Source organism: Zosterops lateralis (assembly GCF_965231275.1).
Source record: "Zosterops lateralis genome assembly, chromosome: 3".
NCBI lineage: Eukaryota > Metazoa > Chordata > Aves > Passeriformes > Zosteropidae > Zosterops > Zosterops lateralis.
In genome coordinates this window covers 36,212,656-36,233,296 of record NC_139764.1, presented here as the reverse complement: position 1 = coordinate 36,233,296, position 20,641 = coordinate 36,212,656, and the positions used below count along the sequence as shown (strand labels likewise).

The 20,641-nt window shown below is 39.7% G+C and overlaps 1 protein-coding gene across 3 annotated transcripts in view; it reads right to left on the bottom strand.

The window, feature by feature from the left end:
* Nucleotides 1-20,641, bottom strand: part of RASGRP3 (RAS guanyl releasing protein 3) — a 46,608-nt gene that overhangs the window by 4,961 nt on the left and 21,006 nt on the right. For 2 of the 3 annotated variants that reach the window (XM_083857467.1, XM_083857465.1), the window contains 9 exons: nucleotides 20,233-20,364; nucleotides 19,116-19,263; nucleotides 17,397-17,570; nucleotides 16,866-16,982; nucleotides 16,285-16,560; nucleotides 10,645-10,722; nucleotides 6,728-6,844; nucleotides 4,402-4,517; nucleotides 3,475-3,622 (listed from right to left, as the gene is read on the bottom strand). In XM_083857467.1, coding sequence (XP_083713593.1) covers nucleotides 3,475-3,622; nucleotides 4,402-4,517; nucleotides 6,728-6,844; nucleotides 10,645-10,722; nucleotides 16,285-16,560; nucleotides 16,866-16,982; nucleotides 17,397-17,570; nucleotides 19,116-19,263; nucleotides 20,233-20,364 — 1,306 coding nt within the window. The remainder of the gene's footprint in view (nucleotides 1-3,474; nucleotides 3,623-4,401; nucleotides 4,518-6,727; nucleotides 6,845-10,644; nucleotides 10,723-16,284; nucleotides 16,561-16,865; nucleotides 16,983-17,396; nucleotides 17,571-19,115; nucleotides 19,264-20,232; nucleotides 20,365-20,641) is intronic. The other variant, XM_083857466.1, reaches the window with a different exon arrangement.

The following is a 20,641-nucleotide window of genomic DNA, read 5'->3' as shown; positions in this document are numbered from 1 at the left end:
CTGGAAGGAAAACAAGGTCACAATGAGGAAGTACCAATGGCTACAAAAGCACAAACAGGATACAACTGCTCTTAACACCCTTCCTGTCAGGCAGACCTCCCCCTCTAATTGTGATAAGGCTTGTGTGGCTTCTCCCTTACTTCTGATACTTACTCGTAGTAATAGGACAACCAGAGAAGGAGAGAGACAGATAACATTTGCTTCCAGGAATGAGTTAAAATGTGCTATTATACCAAGCTTAGTGAAAACAGCAGAGCACATGCTGCTTTTAGGCTCCCTTAAAGTTATCTACAAGAGAATTTCCTGTGTACATCCATTCTCCAGATACATCACTGACCCATAACTTTCAAACACAGCAGAAGAAAACACCACTGAGGGATAAAAACTAGGTTCTTGGTTCCCATACTGGTTCCCAGCCCACCTAGCCATAGCACTCTGACTTGTGCACCTGCCTTTTCCAACTTAAAAAAACCCCATAAACAGATGAAGAATGAAACAGGTAGAAAAGCCACTGAAGTCCATCTTTGCCTTCCCTCAGAAACTGTTCTTGTTGATGTACACTTGCAACTACCAAATGCTAAACATCCAAGGGCCAGTGTGTGTGGTCCCACTTTTGGGAAGCTTTCACTGCTACATAAGCACGATTGCTTGGAAACAGGGAAAATCCCAAGCAAATTGTTTTCTATGTACTCAGAAGCACTGTATCTACAGCCATGGCACTATAAAAACAAGCATTTCCACTCCTGAAAGGCAGTGAGAGGAAGGGGCAGTTTTTAACTCTAGAATGAAAGGAAAAAACTGGGAACTCTGGTGCTTATTTTTCCTGAACTCGTTCAGCAGGGAGTGTGAGCACATCGAGGGAGCTGAAACTGCATGCAGCTCCTCACCATGTTTAAAAGTATCACTGCACAGAGAGCAGGGGTGAATATGGTCATTAAAGAGGGTTTTGAAAGGAAGAGATCAAGATCACTCACAATACAAAGGAAAGAGGAAAATAAACAGAATAGAAAGATTCTGGGTGAGGAAAAGAGACACCCCACACACTGCACAAAAGAAATAGCAAGCAAAAATGGGGGTCTGGAAAGAGCAAAATAGATTAGCCTGGGTAGAAGAATGGTGAACAAGAGAAAAGAAAGGACAACAGTAGAAGCTGGGTCCATAGAAGGCCTGTGGCTTATTCTTTTCTTGCTAATGCCATATATGTGCACAGTGAATTCAGTTGCTGTGCTCAGGCAGTGACAGGGGAGCACCGCAGTCCCTCTTGAAAGAGCAGCAATGACCTGTTTTCTCAGATCTCCTTTACAGGATCACTGCAAGAGACATAGATTGTTACTTATTTCATTTAAACTCTAATCTGTTCCCACTGAAGACTTCTCTCCTCACTCCTCACCTTCTTATCTCTATCCATTCAGTTCCACTCAAAGCTGGCACCACTCTTGTGGTTACACACTGCAGTGAAAGCTTAGCTGAAGTGTCATGTCATGAATTCTGACCTAAAGTTTGAATGTGTCTGACACAGCTTTGCTCCAAAGCTGGCTTGAGCCAACTCCAAGGTAAGAGGATCTGTGCAATTCAGATTATAAAGCTTAACAGGACGGGCAGTCACCTACCCTGTCACGTGGTGCAACTCAATCTTTGGGACGGAACTGCCACTGGCCATGGGCATATCAACTTTGTGCTGCTTAATGGCATTAGGTCTCAGCTTGACCTTCAAAGTTTGTATCGTTTTAATAACTGTGTGCATTGCCCTGTCATGTCAATTCATTCTGCTGCATGGTCAGTGCACATTATTTTGACTGTGAATCAGTGCATCAGTTTGAATTTAGGTTTCCACCCGTGGATGAGTAGCACTGAAATGCAGAACAAATATGCAGAAGATTCTGTAGTTTGTTCCTGTCCTATCAGTCCAACTCATCCACAGAACAATGCCAATGACTTCAGTGATCTGACAGGAAGAATGACCTTATTTCCATTTCCTGTACAACCCCTTACTCGTTTGTATTCCTGCACTGGATGTAATCAGGGAGACGTGAAAAATCTAACAATGGCCAATTAGAAAACTGATACAGGAGAAAAATATCTGCAGGAGAGGACATTTCAGGGCAGTCCTTGGGCCTTGCTTTGCTGTGGAAGATTTCCAAACACTCACTGAGTGTCACGAACGCAATGATGTCTTCTCAAGGCAGCCTGGAACAATGGGCTCAGGCTGGTGGCTGTCCCTCCCCATGGGCCTGTTGGAGCTGTCAGCTCGAGACCCACCAGCACCCTCCTACATCAGCACTGACCATGTCACCTCCTGAGCTTTTGCAGCTCTAGCGGAAATAGGCGGAATTCCTTCTTCCCCATGGCATTAATCAGTGGCAGTGGTTGAGATAGGGGCTTCAAACATCCAAACAAAACTGACACAAAAGAAATGAGTGGAAAATGGGAGCATGGACTAGAGCTGGAGTGCAAGAGCAGGTCTGAAAGGAGGCACGTCTCTGCGCTTCGCTGTGCTGTTGTTGTTACTTTCAACTATGAAGAATTATTGCTTAGTGGAAAAGATCATGCATGGAATAAAGTTATTCCTGAGTGCAGAGGGAGATCTGTTCTGGAGAGCAGGGACAGGGTCTGAGCTTACAGCCTGTTATGTGAGCCACACACAAGCAGAGGACATGGCCCTCTGCCCTTACTGCTTTAGTCGTCTAAATGTGGACATTTGATTTCAGCCAAGTGCGTCCATTAAAGTAACTTCTATATCATAGTAATTCTTTATTCTTTACTACAAAGTAAAGTTGGTTTGAAGTGGAATAATTCAAGCAACACTTAACAAGCAACACAAAGTCCACAAAAGCAATCCGTTCTCAGATATGTAGGGAGCACTCTAATAAGTGACATCTAATAAGTTATGGCTGAGACTAAAAGCAAATTAAAAAAAAAAACCAACTAAAAAATTCTGAAAATTCTTATCATACAAAGTGCTGGAAGCACTTTTGATTTCTTTACCAAATCAGAAGATCTGTTAATTTGATAGAGAGAAAATTAGGGCTGTTACAGCCATTCAGAGAATTATGAACATATCTATGTTGCCATGTGCAATTTCCTGAGAAAGAACAGCTTTTGCCTCATCTACATCCTCTGCTCCAGACATCTATTTTCCCTTGAGCTTGTTTACATGGGAAATCAAGCCAAATTAAAGAACTTAAGATAAACCAAGTAAGATCATTTGTATAGTCTCTAACATGCTTTAGCTAACGTAATTTCCCCCCCCTCAAATTCTTACAAATGAAATTCTTAAAAATGCCAGTTTTCAGAGACCACTAAATCAAAACTGGATAGCACAGCTACAACATGAATAAATGTTTTGTACTTCTGAATGCCATGAAATATTATTTGGCCAAGAGACTTTAGCAATGTATGGAGCCAGTTCCACCCCATATACATAAAAGGCTAAAAGTTGTTTTTAAGATATGGTATTATTAAAATCATACTTACAAATCCTGCACAGTGCTCGCAGAAAGTTGGTTTAAGATAGGTCATTTCCTGAAAGTTATGAATAAACCCTGGTCCCATTTTACACTGAAACTGTGATTTAGCTCTCAGAAAGTAAGCCATCATTTCTTCTTTGCTTATAAGCCCATCTCTGTAAAGGAAATAAAAAGTAGAGTAGATCTTTCATTGTTCATGGCACTGAAAAACTTGGGGTTTTCTCATTGCAGAAAGCATGCAGCCCACAAAGCACATCCTTTGAAAGAGCTGCAACAGCCCTAGAAGGAAAAACTTTTCTTTTACAGCCTTTATGGTTCTTATTTTTGTTTAAACTGTAACACTGAACTTACAAGGTGTTATCTCATCTATTAGAGGCATGAGAGCACAGAGCAGGCCACTAAATGAAGGAACCTGACTTACTGCTCACGCAGAGCAAGTGGTTGTGCCTCTGGCTGGCCACCAGCCTTCACAGCCAAAAAGATTATGGACAACAAGAATTATCAAGCCCAGCTGGCTAGGAAATCAATGTTACATATACCTTCTAGAATATTTGTTACCCTCTCTCTGCTACATGCACTCATTTCCCCTGTGCTGTACAGAACTTATTTGTTTCCTCAGTCTGATGCCTGGTCTGGATGGAGCATCTCCACTGTAGTTTCAGAGTACTCTAGGCTTTTGACTCAGTCCCAGCAGGAATTTGTCATTAAGCCATTGCATAAATGATTTTTAAAGTATCAGGTAAAGCAGGACTCCAACCTGGGATTTAAACAACTGGCTAGGGTATAAGACTTTAAATGATAACAGAATTTGGCTTTCAGTAATCTTGTCAGGTACAAGAAACTTGGGAGACGCTGTTTCTTCAATACTTATACTTTCAGAATTCTTAAATTGAGGAAAAGGAAAAAGAAACACCACAAAGATCTCCAAGCTCACTGGTCTTTGTCCAGCACACAGAAGGAGTCCAAGAAGGGGAAGTTGGCAGCTATACTTTCAAAGTCTTCCTGAGATATATAACCATCATGGTCATGATCGTAGTTCCTAAAGACAGACTGGGGAAAAACAAAGATATTATTTTCCTATTATCTAGCCTATCCTGAATATATACCAGCACCTTCAACATTTTAATTACACCTAACCTAAGGTTCTATCCAGGTAATCAGATGGTCTGTTGCATCTGAATTATAATTATAATTAGGAAGGTTGTATTCCTTTCCTTTTTGCTTAGTACTTCAATGTGCATATTATTAGACTCTATGGAAAAAATGGCTAATTTTAAAAGAAAACTTGACATCAGCATTTATCTAGTGATGATCCTCCACATCTCTTCATACATAATTATTCTTGCTTTACTTTTCTTCTTTGTTGGAAATGGCACTAAAATTCTCCCCCAGATGATGACATATTCCCTCTGCTTCATCAAGTATACTTTTTAATCATGAAAAAAAAAAAGAAGAAATAAAACAAAAATAACAGCAGCTTTCCCATGAGTATTTCAGATGGTTTTGGCTTCATTTCTCTTTTAGGTGGTTACCACTGCTCTGCCACAGTACTGTTTCAATCTATTTTGTTTACGAATATTTTGACAGCCCAATCATGAGCAATTTGTGTCTAGCAACCATCCTCTTCCATCAGCCCAGCCCAGTCCACCACTAAGTAAAAACAGACATGGGATCAAATTTAAAAAGTCACATACAGTGATGGGTGCCCTCCTTAGCTGCTAAGGAGTTACTGTATTCTGTCTTCCTGTTTGCAAAGATGTGCAAGGAGTGCAAAAGCTACGTGTAAGGATGATGGGAAAAACATGATTGTCAAAGTCAGCATGACTATCTGAGAGGCACATACTGAAGTACAGACTCCTTTGTTAGATCAAAATTTTGTTGATAAAGACATTAAATTAATATACAGAGACCCCTGAAAGGCATCTGTATTGTCCTTGTTTTAACAAGAACTTGATGAAACCCATTTCTATCAAAAGACTGTAATCAATGACTGGCAGACCTCAAAAAATATCTTAAAGAAGCAACCAAAACACAAACCCAAGTGGTATTCAACACTTTTTGTAATAAAAACAATGGCTAAAAGTACAACCCAAAGAAGCAAGTAAACAACAAATATTGGCAAAGTGAAAACAGCTGTACAGAGTGGTGTGAGCCTTTTAGGAAGCTGCATCCGTAAAAGCCCAAATAATGTTTTAATCCTGTCAAACTCTAGATCATATGTCCTGAACCAGGCCAAAATTGTGGGATGGGGAACTGCAATTCCCTCAACTATAGGAACAAACATAAACCCCCACCCAGCACATTCTGGAAAGATTAAGGGATTGTGACAGACTTCCTATTTAACAAGCTATCAAAGAGAGGTTTGGATGTGGAGTCATTTTTATCAACACATATGGCACTGACAAAGGCAATTCAGGAACAGCATGTGCATTTCTGACATCCCACAACAGAAGAAAAATTATACTTTTTTAAAAAAAGGACACGTACAAAAAGTAAACTACAAGATATTTTTGATGTCTGGATGAGAGGACTGAAGAGTTTGTTTAGGTTATCTTAAAAACATAACCCCAATTAGTGATCCGTAAGACAAAGTCAGAATTTAATAGTTCCTCCCAGAGTTACTTATTAATTTGTATAAAGCAGAAAGAAAGATTCAGTCTCTCCAAAGGAATCTGGAGGTAATTAAATTACCCAGCACAACACATCACCTTCTAAACTGAAGCTAGAAGATCCCAGCTATAATACATTTTAATTTGTGTCCACATTTTTAAAGTGACACTAAGACAATGCTGTCTTTACCAACAGAGCTCTGGACAGTAAAGTAACAGCCAGTTAAAAACTAGAAATAGAATTTCCAGAAAAGTTCATTGGACCTATTAATTTATGAGACCTTGTTTCTGGGTTGCTTTCTTTTCAGCTGTTTGTTACCAGACATGAACTGTGTGGCTAGAGCTGCAAAAACTAAACTTTGTCCTCTAAATTTGTATTTGCTAGACAAACCTATTAAACAGCAGCCAGGTTTTGAATGCCTGTGAAAGTCTGCTCCTTTTCCACCCAGAAACCTATCTACTAATCCCATTGCTCATTGTGGGAATAAAATAAGTATTTCTGAACATATCAGTAACAGCTCACATCTGTTATGGTATGTCTGAAATTCACCCCAACCATAACAATCTCATCATAAGCTTGAAATTAATTATAATTATGAAAATATCATATCTATCATTCTTTTAGACCAGTGTAATGTTCCAGATACTTACATCCACCAGTTTCCGTATGTGCTTGTTGATGACTGTAGGGTCAGGCTTAGGTACCACTCCAGATGCCCACTCCAGTGGCACTACTGGCTTGTTGGGGGTGGTTGGGGAGGTAGGCTGCTGAGAGATGGAGCAGAACACGAGGATTTTCAAATCTGAATCAATAAGTTGAATTTCCCATTAAGGGCAGCTCAAAATGTCAGAGCTACAACCACAAACTGCTGGGTACTCGTGCTGTAAAAATGTGCTCAGAAAAACATCAGGCAAGGTTTTAAAGGGCTGCTTGTCCTCACTAACAGCTTCAGTCAGGCTCTCTGTGGCACCTCACAGCTACACTGCCACCACCCAAGGAGCTCAGAAGAAAACCCAAACTGTCTTTCCTCATGGACATCTCCAGAGGGTTCAACAGCAAATGCGACTTGAAGGAAGAGGGAAGAAGGAGGGTTTGTGAACACAGTGAGCATCAGAAATAGGTAAGCGCAGAAACCTGCTTTGCTCCTCAGTGAAACCTCTGAGGAGATCACCACAGTCTGCCCCCAACTCCCTGCAGGAGGGGCCATGCCCAAAAACCAGGCGAGGGACTGCCACAACCTGAATAAATTCATACTCCTGCTCTGTGTGGCACCAGCATGACAGCAGGATGCTGACAGCAGAAGCAGGGGAAGAATTGTGCTCAGCAATCCTCCTGGTTTCCAGCTGAGGTGTGCCTGGATGCACAGCTTGATTCATCTAGGCAGCTTGAGCAGAAAGGCTCTAACCTTTGGCTTGCTCTGTAGATAACACCAGCCAGACTATTTTATTTTAAAAATGTCTTGGTCTTGACAAAACAGTAGCTGATAGCTCACTGGATGCACAGACTCACAGCCTGACTACCTCCACATCACTACAGTGCTTTGAGAGGAGCTCTGGAATGCAGCTCAGATTCTTCAAGTAGAAAATATAGGACAAACCTGATTACATTTTCAGCTAAGGATTCAAAAATAACAAGTTAACGTGAAAAACACTGCAAGACAATCTGGCCTTTCCCAGCATCTGCCACTGGACATCTAGTAGGTGAAGCAGTGCCGAGCAGAAAAAATTCAGTGTGTTTTGGATCAGAAGGGAGAGGGTTCACAATCTCAGAAGGCCCCTGTGTTAGCTGATGAGCAAAGAACCTGGGTCTCATCTGTCTCCTGCTGAATTGGGAGACAATTAAGACATGTAAAAACGTTACACGTATCATTGCGTATAACAATGGTATTGTAGATTTTGACATCCAGATGAGAAATGGTCACAGGTTCATGTTTTACTGTGTTTGGTTGGAAAAGAAAAAAAAAAGATTTGTTAGTGGATTGCTTTATTAATTTGGCTTTTCCTTTTTCAAGTGTTAGAACAGTTTTATCAATGCCTTGATAAATTTTGACCCATACAAATGTGCACAAGTTTGGGAGGAAAACACCCTTATATCAACAAAATTCAATTTCCATAAGAAGCACAGTGAACCTGGACATCCAGGTCTCTCTGCCAAAAGCACTGACACAAAGCATCTGTTAGTGTGGTGCTAGACTACCAAGACCTCACAGGCAGCTTTTAACATCTGCTAGTCTGAGTGCACAGTGGCAGAAAGACACTGAAGCCTTCTTCTTCCTTCTGCACTCTTCCATTTGATGCCTCATTCAATTTTTATGTTTTTTTCACAAGTTGCAATGAAATCCTCATGTTACTGACCACTAGCCAAAGGGAAATATTTGTTCCCTCTATTGCACTCATAGACTCAAATGAACAACCGTGATTTTATTTATGTATTTGAAATGCATCCTATGAGAAAAGGTGCTAATTGGTTGTCCAGAGACTACCAAGCTGAGTTCATTAAACATTCCAAAACACTGTATCTGGTCATGCAGTCTGTGATTCAGACTGTATTTAGCACTTATTTCACCAGCACAAGGACTATGGTACTGTAGACTGAGAAAGCATTTTCAGATGTTTGCAAACATCTATGTATTTTGGCATTGAAATAAATTCTATGGAAAAACAAACAAATTACTTAAGTGCATCATCAGTGGCATAATTGCACCAGGCAGAGTTGTCCTCTAGATAACAGCTGTATTAGTAAAAATTCCCAACAACAAGATCATTAACAGGTGTGGAAAAGCAGGACACTGTGACAAGGAGGTGCTGTACTACAGCTGGTGATCATTCCTCAGTGTTTTTTTAGGCTGCTATCCTGACTGAAGAGTCTCCTCCCAGTTTTAGCAGAAGGAAAGGCTTGGTCAAGTCTCTGTTGACAGCAGACTCATATGCTAACAGATCAGCTCCTACTTTTGCCTCGAAAATGATTGCAGCAGCATGAGGCACTTCCTCCATAGTGCACCTGCGTGGGAGGGGTACCCATGTAACAATAAATCGTGGAGTAGTTGGAATGACATAACTATGCTGCCACGTTGCCTTTGACAAATTTTTCCACATACAAAAGCCCTACAGATTCTTTCCCCTCTAATAGAGCCTGTGTGCTTTGGCACTCCATCAAAGGGAAGCAAGCTTCAAATAGTCCGGCTTCTGTCGATTCAGCTGCAGCTCTTTACCCATCAGGGTGCTGCAATAGCTCAATGTCACTGGCTATTCATTGATCCTTATGCAGAAGTCTCCCACAACTGCTGGGCACTGTTAAACTTCACAGCACTGTTTATATTGCTTTTGTCCTGCTTATAGCTTAGGCTGGAGATCAAAGTAGCAATGTGATAATTTTCTTCATTTACAGTAGCAATCCATTAGTCCTTCCACAGCATAGGGCTGTAACTACTTTGATGGCACGAGGCAATGAGAGCACGAGGCACCCAGAATGACTGAAATAAACAGCAACTGTTGTGGTCAAATCATATCCAACAAAGACTGGAGACTCACTAATGAAATTTCAAATGTTCAAGCTGAGCTAGTGTTGACTGTGGAAATATTCATTAGTTTCCTTACCATTGCTCATAATACATAGTTGGGAGCACACACACATAAGTCCTCAAGCTGGTCTCAAAGAATGATTAACAATTTTAAACCCCAGAGAAGCCTTATACTTGGAAATCAAAGGGTTCTGCTTCCTCGCTTGCTTTTAAGAATGCTCCAAAACTTTAAAAAGCACCAGAATGCATCATCTCAGGCTCCTGGACCCTGCTCTCACCCCCTGTGAAGCATTTCCAACCACCCTCAGATTCTGCTGCTGTCAGACTTGAGAGGGCTCAGTCTGAGAGCATCACAGGCTGGATATGAAGGGTAATAAGAATGTTAACACACTGAAGAAATGCTCAGAGGAAAGCAGAGTCCCCAGCCTTTTGCAGCAGAAGAAAGATTAATACTTGAAGTGAAATTCAACTATTAGTTATAAGATTTATCCTTCTCCTTTGATTTTCAAAAATAAAGAACAATGCATGAATGCAGCATTATCTTTAGTCACACAAAACCAAATAAAGATTAATATCTATTCTCATTTGTTTAAACATTGCTTGAGAGCTCAAGATGCAGCCAATTATACCTAAGCAAACAATTTTAAAATACTAAAGTAATTACTTGCCTTGCCTTAAACAAATCTTTAAACTCAGTGTTGTTTTATGTAACAGCACCAGCATCCAGAAAATCAGCTAAGGATCACGCAATAAATAATTTATATAAACTTACAAAGGATATATATCTAAAGCAGAACTTTCTTTTCCAGGACTGGAAGAGGTTTTGTCAAAAAATAATAAACACTGAAGTCTGGCATGTTCCACTATTTATTTCTCCAAATATGTGCTAAAGCCTATAATTAGTGCCTGTGTTTTCTACACAAGTATAGCACTAAAAAGCTTTATGTGATATGAATAAGGAAACACATTAACTGTCATTTAAAAATTCAATCAACTTCATGCAGACAAAATAAGCAATAGATCAAAATGCAGTAAAAGATGACATACAGATTTGGAGTTCCTTGGCTCCAGCACCAGCGAGAGCTTGTAGATATCATCCTCAGTGTGGTAGAGGTCCAGGGACAGCTGTATGTGAGAAAGAATGGAAAACAGACATTTTTACTAGACTGGGTTGGATATGGCAGGCTTGTAAGCTGAGATATACCTCCCACTGAAGGTAAACACAACATTTTGCTACTCTGAGCTCAGGAGACATGCCAAAGCTGTGTGCAGCTGCTGGGAAAGCAGATTTCCAGAGTGAACACAACCCAGGCTGGTGAAGCACATGCTGCTGCAAGGTCGTTGCACCTGAGGACTGGCACAGCCCTCACCCTGACTCCACAGGTGAGAAGGGCTGCATGCTGACCTCATGCAGAGAGGGAAATTTGCTCCAAAGACCACCCCTACACAAAGCGCTTTTTTCCTAGCAGCTCAGTGCTCATGAGAGATCTCAGAAAAACAACCTGGTGAACGCAAAAACTTCAGGACAGTAGTCGTAGAGGGGCTAGGCTGGAAGGATTTCAGATTTTATTCTGGTCAAATTTTGTTCCTCAAGAAGGTTCATAGTAGTGCAGCACTTCTACAGAGATCAGCCCATGCAGTAAACACCTCTCTGGAAAGCCCTGGGCAGACACAGGCCTGGGAGAGTTTGCCTGGGTTTGCTACTGCTGTTGATGCAGAAAAGTGGATTGAGAGTAGTTCCAGTTTAGCCCAGCTTGGCCTGCTCCTGGTCACCTCTCAGCAAGTAAGGCAAATTGCCTTCCAGCTGTTTCTAGATAAGTGAAAGATTTTTCCATCATGTTCTCATTCTTTTCTCTAGAGGATTTATTGAGAAAAAAAAGAAGGTACTAAAATACGCTGAAAGTAGGATGAATGTGTTTTTACTTTGACAGGTGAGATCTCGCACTGATCAATGCCTGCAGTAAATTCTTCCTCTTTTGGAGTGTTGAAGGAGAAAGGTAATCAACACTGTAGCTAATGTTTTACAATCAGAGGAAAGAAACATTGCATATTTCCTGTGATCATGTTCCTGCATTAACTGGCTTTGAAGAATTTACACGATTTGAAGTTATCATCCACCTTGCAAATCCCCAGTTAAGCTATGATTGAGTTAAAAGGATGTTCCCGAGCAGACAGATAGAATTACTGCTGACTAAATGGCTTTGACAGAAGGTTATTTTTAGAGAAGCTGAAGTGCCAAGTAGCAAGCAGGACCAGTGACACCTACTGCAGAACCACCTCTAAGAACCACCCTCTTCTAAGCACAATTTTGTGCAATGAGTAAGACACAAGTTGTGCCCTTTCCCAAGATAGGTTCCCAAAGCAAACACCTGGCTTTAGAGAAATCTGGAGATCACATTATTCATTTTGTCTAGCTGAAACATTGCTAATTTTTGTACTTGGTAACTAAGGGCACAGTGGAAGGCTACGCATCCTGCAGGTTCTTTTACCCAGCCAGCACACTGCTGTCACAGGGTAAGGACCTCTCCTAAAGCCAAAACTGAAAGAGTAAGTGCTGTAATAAATATTGTTCATGTGGTGAGATGTTCAGTGAATGTATTCTGAGGTTCCTAGGTGGCATAAAATAAGCAGCACCCAGTTAGAGCACATAATGTTATCAGGTCAGACTGGGAGTAAGAGCAGAATTGGTAGTTCAAAAGGTGTTGTCTGGTTCCTGTGAAAAGAGCACAGTTTTCTCAGCAGGCCAGATGAACTGGGTGTGGATTTGGGAGTAGAAATGTATTAGTATTTATTGAGCAAGCTTGTATCTCTCCCTCCCTGAATTATACGACCTTATCTTAAGCAGTGGATATAACTTCATTAAGCACAATGTGTAAGCATGCAGTGGATAAGGTATTGTCTAGTTCAGAAGTTTCATACATTAGCACAAAAATTACAAGCATGATGACTATGCAGTTATGTAAGCATTCATTTTATATTTTATTTACAGTTTTGCTTTGATAAATGAAGTATAATAAGAATAGGCCTAGAATAAACTTTACAGTGAGTGGCAGTTTCTATTCTAATTTGATTATCATGCTGACCTATGTTTTTTCTGAGCAATTTGGAGGGGCATTGAGAAAGGTAGGGGAGTGATCAGAAACTCATGACTGGTTTTTTTTTTTCTGAGTGGAACTTACTGAACACAAGTTAGGGAGGGTGACTTTCAGTTTGATTGTTTAGGTAGTTCTTATTCTCTTCACTAGACTGTACAAATGACTGGGACTTTCCAGTCATTTGCATATAGTCTCAGAACAGGTTAGATAAATAGATACCGAGACATAAAAATAGTGAGGGAAAAATGATGCCACCAAATAAGTTTTAACACAGTCCATATTAATACGTTGTGGTCTAGTTGAGAAACTGAGATCCACTTCCAATCCACAGAAAGTGATGAAATACGTATGTTCACGTTGTGAAAAAAACCACAAAACAGTGTGGAAATACTGCACAGGAGGAAGGTTATCCCTTAAGCATCCTTACAAAATATAAGTTTTCTAATGGCAAAACTGTCATTAAAGCTGTTTTTCCTCTCTACTGCACTGCCAAGCTTGTGTTTAGGTCCTCTTTCACTGCTTCTTAGCTCCACATTTTGGATTCCAGGGAGCAGTACAGAACCAAGTACAAGGTTTGGTGAAGGTGGAGGAAGTGTGGCCAGTAAATCAGGAAAAGAGGAATAATCACAGACTAAGAGCAAATCAAGCACTAAGAAGTGAGTCCATCTTCATGTAACATACTCTGGCTGGCTGTCAGCTGAACTGTAACACATTTACTTCACTTGCCCGTGTAACTCAGACTCATTTACACCACACAAGGTAGTGCATCCCCCTCAGCTTTCACAGTCTCCAGTGCCAGTCAACCTGGAATGTGTCCCTGCTGTCCATACAGCAACCTCTAGCTTGTTTGTGGCATGCGAAATGCTGGCTTCTTTCAGCTGCTTATTCAAAGCTAAAATTCTGTGAGCTAGAAGCTGACTTTTTATGCTTACAAAAAGATGAGGTAGGGTGGAGGAGTGTGGGGACGAGGGAAAGCAGACTTCTAAGTTTGTGTGCAGACATTTAAGGCATGAGAAGATCAACTTTCCAAACTATTGACCATTCAGCAGCTACCACTAAAACCAAGAGTCCTCTTGTTCCCCATGAACCCTTTTGGTCTATATGCAAAAAACATCTTTAAAACGCCTGACAGCCTCTTGAGCAATTGGCCTCAGTTTTACTACCCACCTCTCACCCAAGCATTTAACTCAAGTTCTCACTTCATAGCTCTTATCAAAGTCTCCCGAACATCAGCATTTCCAAGCCACTTGAAAGGTATCATCCCCCTTAGAGCAAAGAGGACTCTACCACTGAGGAAGATAAAAACCTGGCCATATCCTCACATGCCCAAGAAATGCCCATTTTATCTTTTTGTGGAAGTTGTTGGACAAGCCAACCAGTACCCAGTCTGGTACTTTTACTGATTTACTTGTCAAGCAAGCACAGGCCAGGCACTTGCTAAGTGTAGTGTAAAAGGCAACGCTGCACAGGAGGGAGGCCAGACAAGAGATTTACACATTGCTTATCAGGACAAGAGGCTGACTAAAAGCTTGCCCAGACAGAAGCTGCTCAATGGGAAAACAGCAGAAGGGAAGAAACAGTTGGATCAGCCAATTCACACACAACTGGAAAACATTCTACACATTTACACACATTCACTAGATTTGAAAGGGAGTTTCTCTAAATAAGGTAAAGATGGAAAAATTTTTTACAGTTGACATTAGAGAGATAAGACCTAGCAATAAAAGGAACATTTCATTCTTCATGCTCTGAAAACTGAAGATGACGTAGGTAGCAGGGAAGGCTAAATCTGCTAAAAAATCATTTGCACATAGCAATGTCAACTGTTTTTAGTTGTCAGTTCTTGTCAACTTTAGGTTGCAATAATTTAAAACTTTCTTTTCAACAAAAAGATAGACAGAAACATTTAATCTACAATATAAGTCCATTATTACTATTTAAGAGACTAGCATTAAAAAAAAAAAAGTAAAAAAAAGTATTGTATTCTTATACACAGATAAGGAGAAAATCTACATACAGGAAGAAAAATGAGACTATTCATATTATGGTAGGTATCAAAATTCTGGTCCAGGAACTTTTCATAGAAATTTGTTGGCTTTTCCCTGTACAGAAGTCACCATTTTAAATCAATGCTCCCATACAAATGTACCTGATCCACAACTACACTTCCAGTAACTGATGTGAAGACAGAATTACCTTGGAAAGGTTTTAGGTTTACCTACACCTGTCTATCTTATTTATAACCCTTGATCAGGTCTGGAATCAACATTGCAGAATGCAATTTGATTTTTTTTTTTTTTTACGATCAGATTGGTTCAACCATAACAAAGTCAGCAGAGTTATATTATGAATGAATGAATGCATCAGATATCATAAGTGAAAAAGTATCCATCATATACTCAATTACTTCTCCCAGTAAATTGAGTACACTGAAAGAAATACAAAAAAATACAAATAAAATCCCTGTCATTTTGCTGAAAACACAGAAAACAAGGAAAGTATTTTTTTTTCCAATGAAAAACAGATACGCTATGTGAGCTCAGGCTGATACAATGATGAATATATGAAGACCTGCAAAATCTTAAAAAGAATCTTTAGCTTTCTGCTCCTTTTGGAAAACAGGCTGTCACCAAGAAGAGAGAACAGCTAATGAAAGTGGTAGCAGCAGTTCAGCTTCCATCTCTCACTTCACATTGTCTAATTTCTACCCTTTTGGACTCACTTTTTTTATTGCTCAGTTCCCTAAAGCCTGAAGTTCCACTTCCCCCTATTCAAAGCCAAGCTTGTAAGAAATGACCAGGAAGGGAAAGAATGTCACAAGAAATCAACTCTCAGTCCCTACAAAAACAAAACTAGATAATAAATATCTACCTTTATAGTTCAAAATTTAAGGTAAAGGACTGTTGCAGGGGTCAACAGCTGGTGCCTGCTCTTTCCTGTCCCACTAATCAGGATTAAGACTTTTTCCCAGGTTGTTCCACACAAGGCACAACTGAAGGTGGTTTTCCAATTTCTCTAGACTTTCCCAGTCCTCATTACAATGAAGCCATAGGTATATCCACACCAGCTTGGTTTCTCCAAGCTCAGGCTCATATTTGTCAGCTTCCTTAGTGTAAAGCTCTGTATCTGATGTGATAAATCCATCACATCTTTGTTTACTGGGTAGGAAGGGTACTGTGTCACACGGAAAGCACAGGAGAGCAAAACCAGAGTGATGCTCAAACTGGAATTTCTCTTGTGTGTTGCTGCCAGCATGTCACCCAATTGTTCCAGAGGAGACATAAACCTCCATTCTAAGTAGTCAGAACTGGGTTTTTACTTCTCCTAATATAAATGCAGCCCTCCATCTGTCATTCTTAAAAGAGGTAATTTATAACAATCCTGTTGCTGCTTCCAGCCCTCACATACGACTGTAGTAAAACTCTTTGACTTTCTTAACATCTCATGTGAACTTGTTTCTGTTTTGTATTTTCTCCCTTTTCTTTTTCAAAACTGAGATAACAATATGCACTTAACTTTATAGATATGAGTATTCCTACTGACACTCAACATTTGAACCACAGTAGTGAATTGAAACATATTCAATACTTACAGTTAGCAGGTTAATTAAATCCAAATTAGGCTCTAAATGATGAGAAGCAGTTTGCAGGGAAACCAGTTCACTCAAGGTGATGGAAAGCTGCTGCATTTTCACAATGTTAACTTTGTTCTCATCTATCCAATCAGGAAAAATTACATGGACAGCAATCAAGTCTTTCAAATGGACTCCTAAAATAGGAATTTTGAAGCCAACACAGTCAGCAAAAGCCTTGCGGTAGTTGCAGTAGTTTCCATTGGAAGAGACCAGCTCTGTCATTTCGTTCCAGTCCTACAAATAGCCAGAGAAGCAAGTCCCTGTGAAAGCATTCATTGCATTTCCTTAATCTGTTTTAAATGAGCACAACTCTTGTCAGGGTGTCGACAGTGTTAATTTCCTCTCTGGCACAAGCAATCAACCAGAGGATCACCATGAGTTTATCCTGCTCCATTGAGAGGAATGCAACCAAGTGCCTTTCAGGATGCTCTGCCATGATCCAAATATTGTGCTGGTGAGACACCTGCACTGCAGAACCCACCAGACCTCAAAGAGGTGATGCTCACCTCAATATGTCAATGTTCTGGTGTCCATCATACCTTTGTAACTTCCGAGGACAGATGAGAATGAGTCTCTTTCAGGCGAGAAATAGAGCTGTGGCTGAGACCTCCCACAACTGCCATCAGTGTGTTGAAGTTCTGGAGGTGAAGGAGCTTCTGCAGGAGAGATTAATCACGCATAATTAAAAATTAACAAAATACAAGCAGCAGCTCCTCGATGCACACAACAAATTAAAGGAGACAACCCATCATGGCTAAAGCAGAAATCACTAAACCAGGGCACAGAAAAGAATGGTTCAGCATTTTATTTTTTAATTAGCTTAGCTCCAGAAGAAACACACAATAGTGACAGTTGCCACTGGAATACAACAAAGAAAAATCATTATAAAGTTATGTCTACTAGTTAAAAAAAGCAGGCACACCACACCTGAACAAATAGCCTCATTGTGATGCTGAACAGGCAATTCACTGAAGAAATAACACAAACAGCATCAGCTAATTTGTTTATTGTAATCTCCATTTATATTCCTGCTTTGTACACGAAGAAAAAGACTCATCTGCAAGACTTACCTGTGCAACATTGATAAACTTTGTGATTACTTCTGCTCTTTGCTGTGGTGTTGGTTTGCTGAGAACCATGAGCTGGACCCATTTAGAGATACCATTAAATAAAGCAATAGATCTCTCCAAAGTAGGATTGTTCTCCAAGCAGCCATGGATCACATAGCTTTGGTAGTCTGTGAACTAGCAGAGAAAAGACACTTTCAGTAAACCAGTGGACAAACTGGAGAATCAAATTGAGACTTTGATTCTTTTCATTTTAAAGCTCCTCTTGTTTAGAAGATGACCATGACTCAGGGTCAGCAGATGCTGCTGCGCAACAGCTCTTCCTCAACATCTTTTTGCTGTTGTTTTGGTGTGCCTTTTCCTTAAATGTCAACTTACAACTTGTTTGTGTGTCAGGAAATACAGAAGCCTGCAAGACGAGTATGACTGCTACTTCTACCTTTCCCATAATTTACTCAACACATTTTGTTCTGTGTAGTTATATTTGACACCTTCAAGTCATGGTACTCTATAGGATCCCAAAATCAAAATTTCCCTAAATGTTTGACAAACAGTCCTTTAAAGGAAACTTTTCAGTAACTTATCACATAATTTTAGCTTGTGTAGGGAGTTGCTAGTGATGCCAGACATGATGGGTTTAGCTGATGAAAAGCAGCCTGCTAGAACAACATACGAGGGCATATACTCTAACACAACAGATGCTTGTCTCTTAGCTGCAGATAAGCAGTATTTCAGTGTTCAGATAATTTAAGTTTTATTTTGTTATAGTTGACACTGCTCTTCCTTCTTCCCCATTTTTTTTTAAACAGGTAAAGACAGAATTCAGATTAATCATATTCTACAATTACGTGTCTTTGGAAGAACAAGTAGTACAAGATTAATTAACTCTCAATGGCTGCAGAGAGTCATCTGTGATAGCAAAATCCAAGCTGAAGAATTAACAGAGAAGCTAGAAACAGCAAGGAAAGAAAATGAAAATCCATTGTAGGTTTGAGTTTTCTTCCTGGAATCCCCAAAGGAATTCAAGTGCATTTTAAAGCTAATTGGAAATCCATGCCTTTTTTCTTGTCCTTCCCTCCTTCTTTGAGGTTAGCATTGCACAGATCACAGTAGGGTGTTTTCCTATTATTTGAAGTCTAGAGTAATTAACCTTTGAACATTATTAAACGACATCAAAAGTGATTCTATTTAGACTGGTCTCAGCTCCTCATTGATCTCTTTTTCCTTCCTCCCTTGAAACAAACAAAAAAACTCATACATTTTTCTTAGTTTGGGAGTTTGCTTTCTCACATGGTCCTAAACACTTTTTAAAAAGTCTCATTTGTCATCTTAAGAACTTACTGCTTCCACTTGCCACCTGATACAGTAACATCACATGACTCTTTCATATGGATATTTGCCACCAGAAATCAGCATTTCTTTTGGCATTTGTCTTACTTATTTGTTTTGTTTTAGCTTCGACTTCAGTTTTCATCCACTTTTGCCTCTTGTCCTTGTACAATCCTCTGTGAAAAGAAGCAACTGTGCCTGAATTTCCCTCAGTGTCAAAAACCATCAGGCACAAAAAGGTCAAGGAAGTGCATGGCTATGTATATCATATGAGAGAGTATAAAGATTCACTACACTGAAATGTTGAGAAAAAAAGTCATAAATGTGAAACCATGTGAATACTCTTTAAAGCCAGGCTCCTAATTGCAAGTGACAAAGTCACGGGCTTCTTACAGAAATTCTCCTAAAAGATTTATGCTCCAGAAAAGTCAGATGTTCAGCTAGCTCAATGGGCTCCAGATGGTCAAACAGCAGGCAGGCTTTTCCTTTCTTGGAAATCTTCTTCCTCTGTGTAACTCTTCTCATCCAGTCATAGGAAGGACTGCAACAGAATAGGAATAAGTCACAGTTCTGTTCGGGTATAGGGCAGTGTAGTCCACAGCTGGAATGTAAAACTGACCACAGAAGGACCATGAGACTTCTGGTCTGTGACATCCAGCATGTTACAAACACTTAAAATAAGACCTTCTCAGAGTGTAAGAGAAGATAGGAGTTTTGGATGCACTGCTCCAAGTGATAAATAATAGCAGGTTTCTATCACAACAAAAGGATGACATGTTCTTCCCCATGATACAGGAAGTCATAATTAAAGATGGTTTGGAAATACAAGAACCGCTCACAACAAATTCTGGCACAGAATAAAAACATATTTGAATAACATCAAGGATTAATTTTTCCTCTTCATTCCCTGAAGTAATGGAACAACAGAGACAGCCAAATACTGTGCATATGCCGTATTTTAAAAGAAAATCTGCAATATCAGATGAAATGCAAAAGCACGGTTGGTGATGTTTAAAAGGTAACTTTCAATCCAGCTTGTCAAGGAAATAGTAGTTGTAATTATTTTGATGTAATGCAACTACATATGTGAATGCTAAAAATGCTCTAAAAACTAACAGATTACTGATTGCAGAAAACGAACAGATTACTGATGAGAGGACAAGAAAGCTTCTCTGAGAAGATCTAATATTTACACAGCATGCCAGTTACTACATTGCTTGTTATTTTGTATGAAAACTTGTAGAAAAGTGTAATACTAATCACTTAACTGGCATTTGCTTGGTCAGAAAAATAATTTATTTCCTGTTTATATTAAAAAGTTACATACAGATAGGAATCTTCTCTTTATTATGTAACTATAACTTCAAATTTTTAGCAGCTTCAAATTTAAAGACATTTTTGCAAGTGTTTTTTTGCTTTCTCAGGATGGGCCTTAATATTTTTATACTTTGTACAGAACAAGAATTCTACTGCTCTAGACACAAAGATGTCCTTGACATGGCATCCTTACATGCTGGAGATATCAATAAGATGGATGTGATCCTCATATCCAAGCTGGCTGGCTACTTCTTGAAATTCTTCAGTCAAACGAATCAAACCAAGATCCAAGTTAAACTCCGCAGGAAATTCCAAAATCCAGTATCTGAAATCCACAGACAGCAGTTAAGAGATGCCCAGAGACTCAGGTACAACATTCAGTGGCAGCATACATCTTACATACATTTTTAAATAGGACTTATTTAAAACCCACTGTTCTTTAGACAGAGAGAGAGAACACAGCCTGTTTCTTCTGTAACTATTTGTGACATTGAAGTGGCAAAAGCCACTTCATCTTTTAATTTTTTTTTTTTTTGCTTAACTCCCAACAGCGCAACAAAGCAGCATTCTATTGAAGTGCAAAATTAAAGTAATGTCTCAAG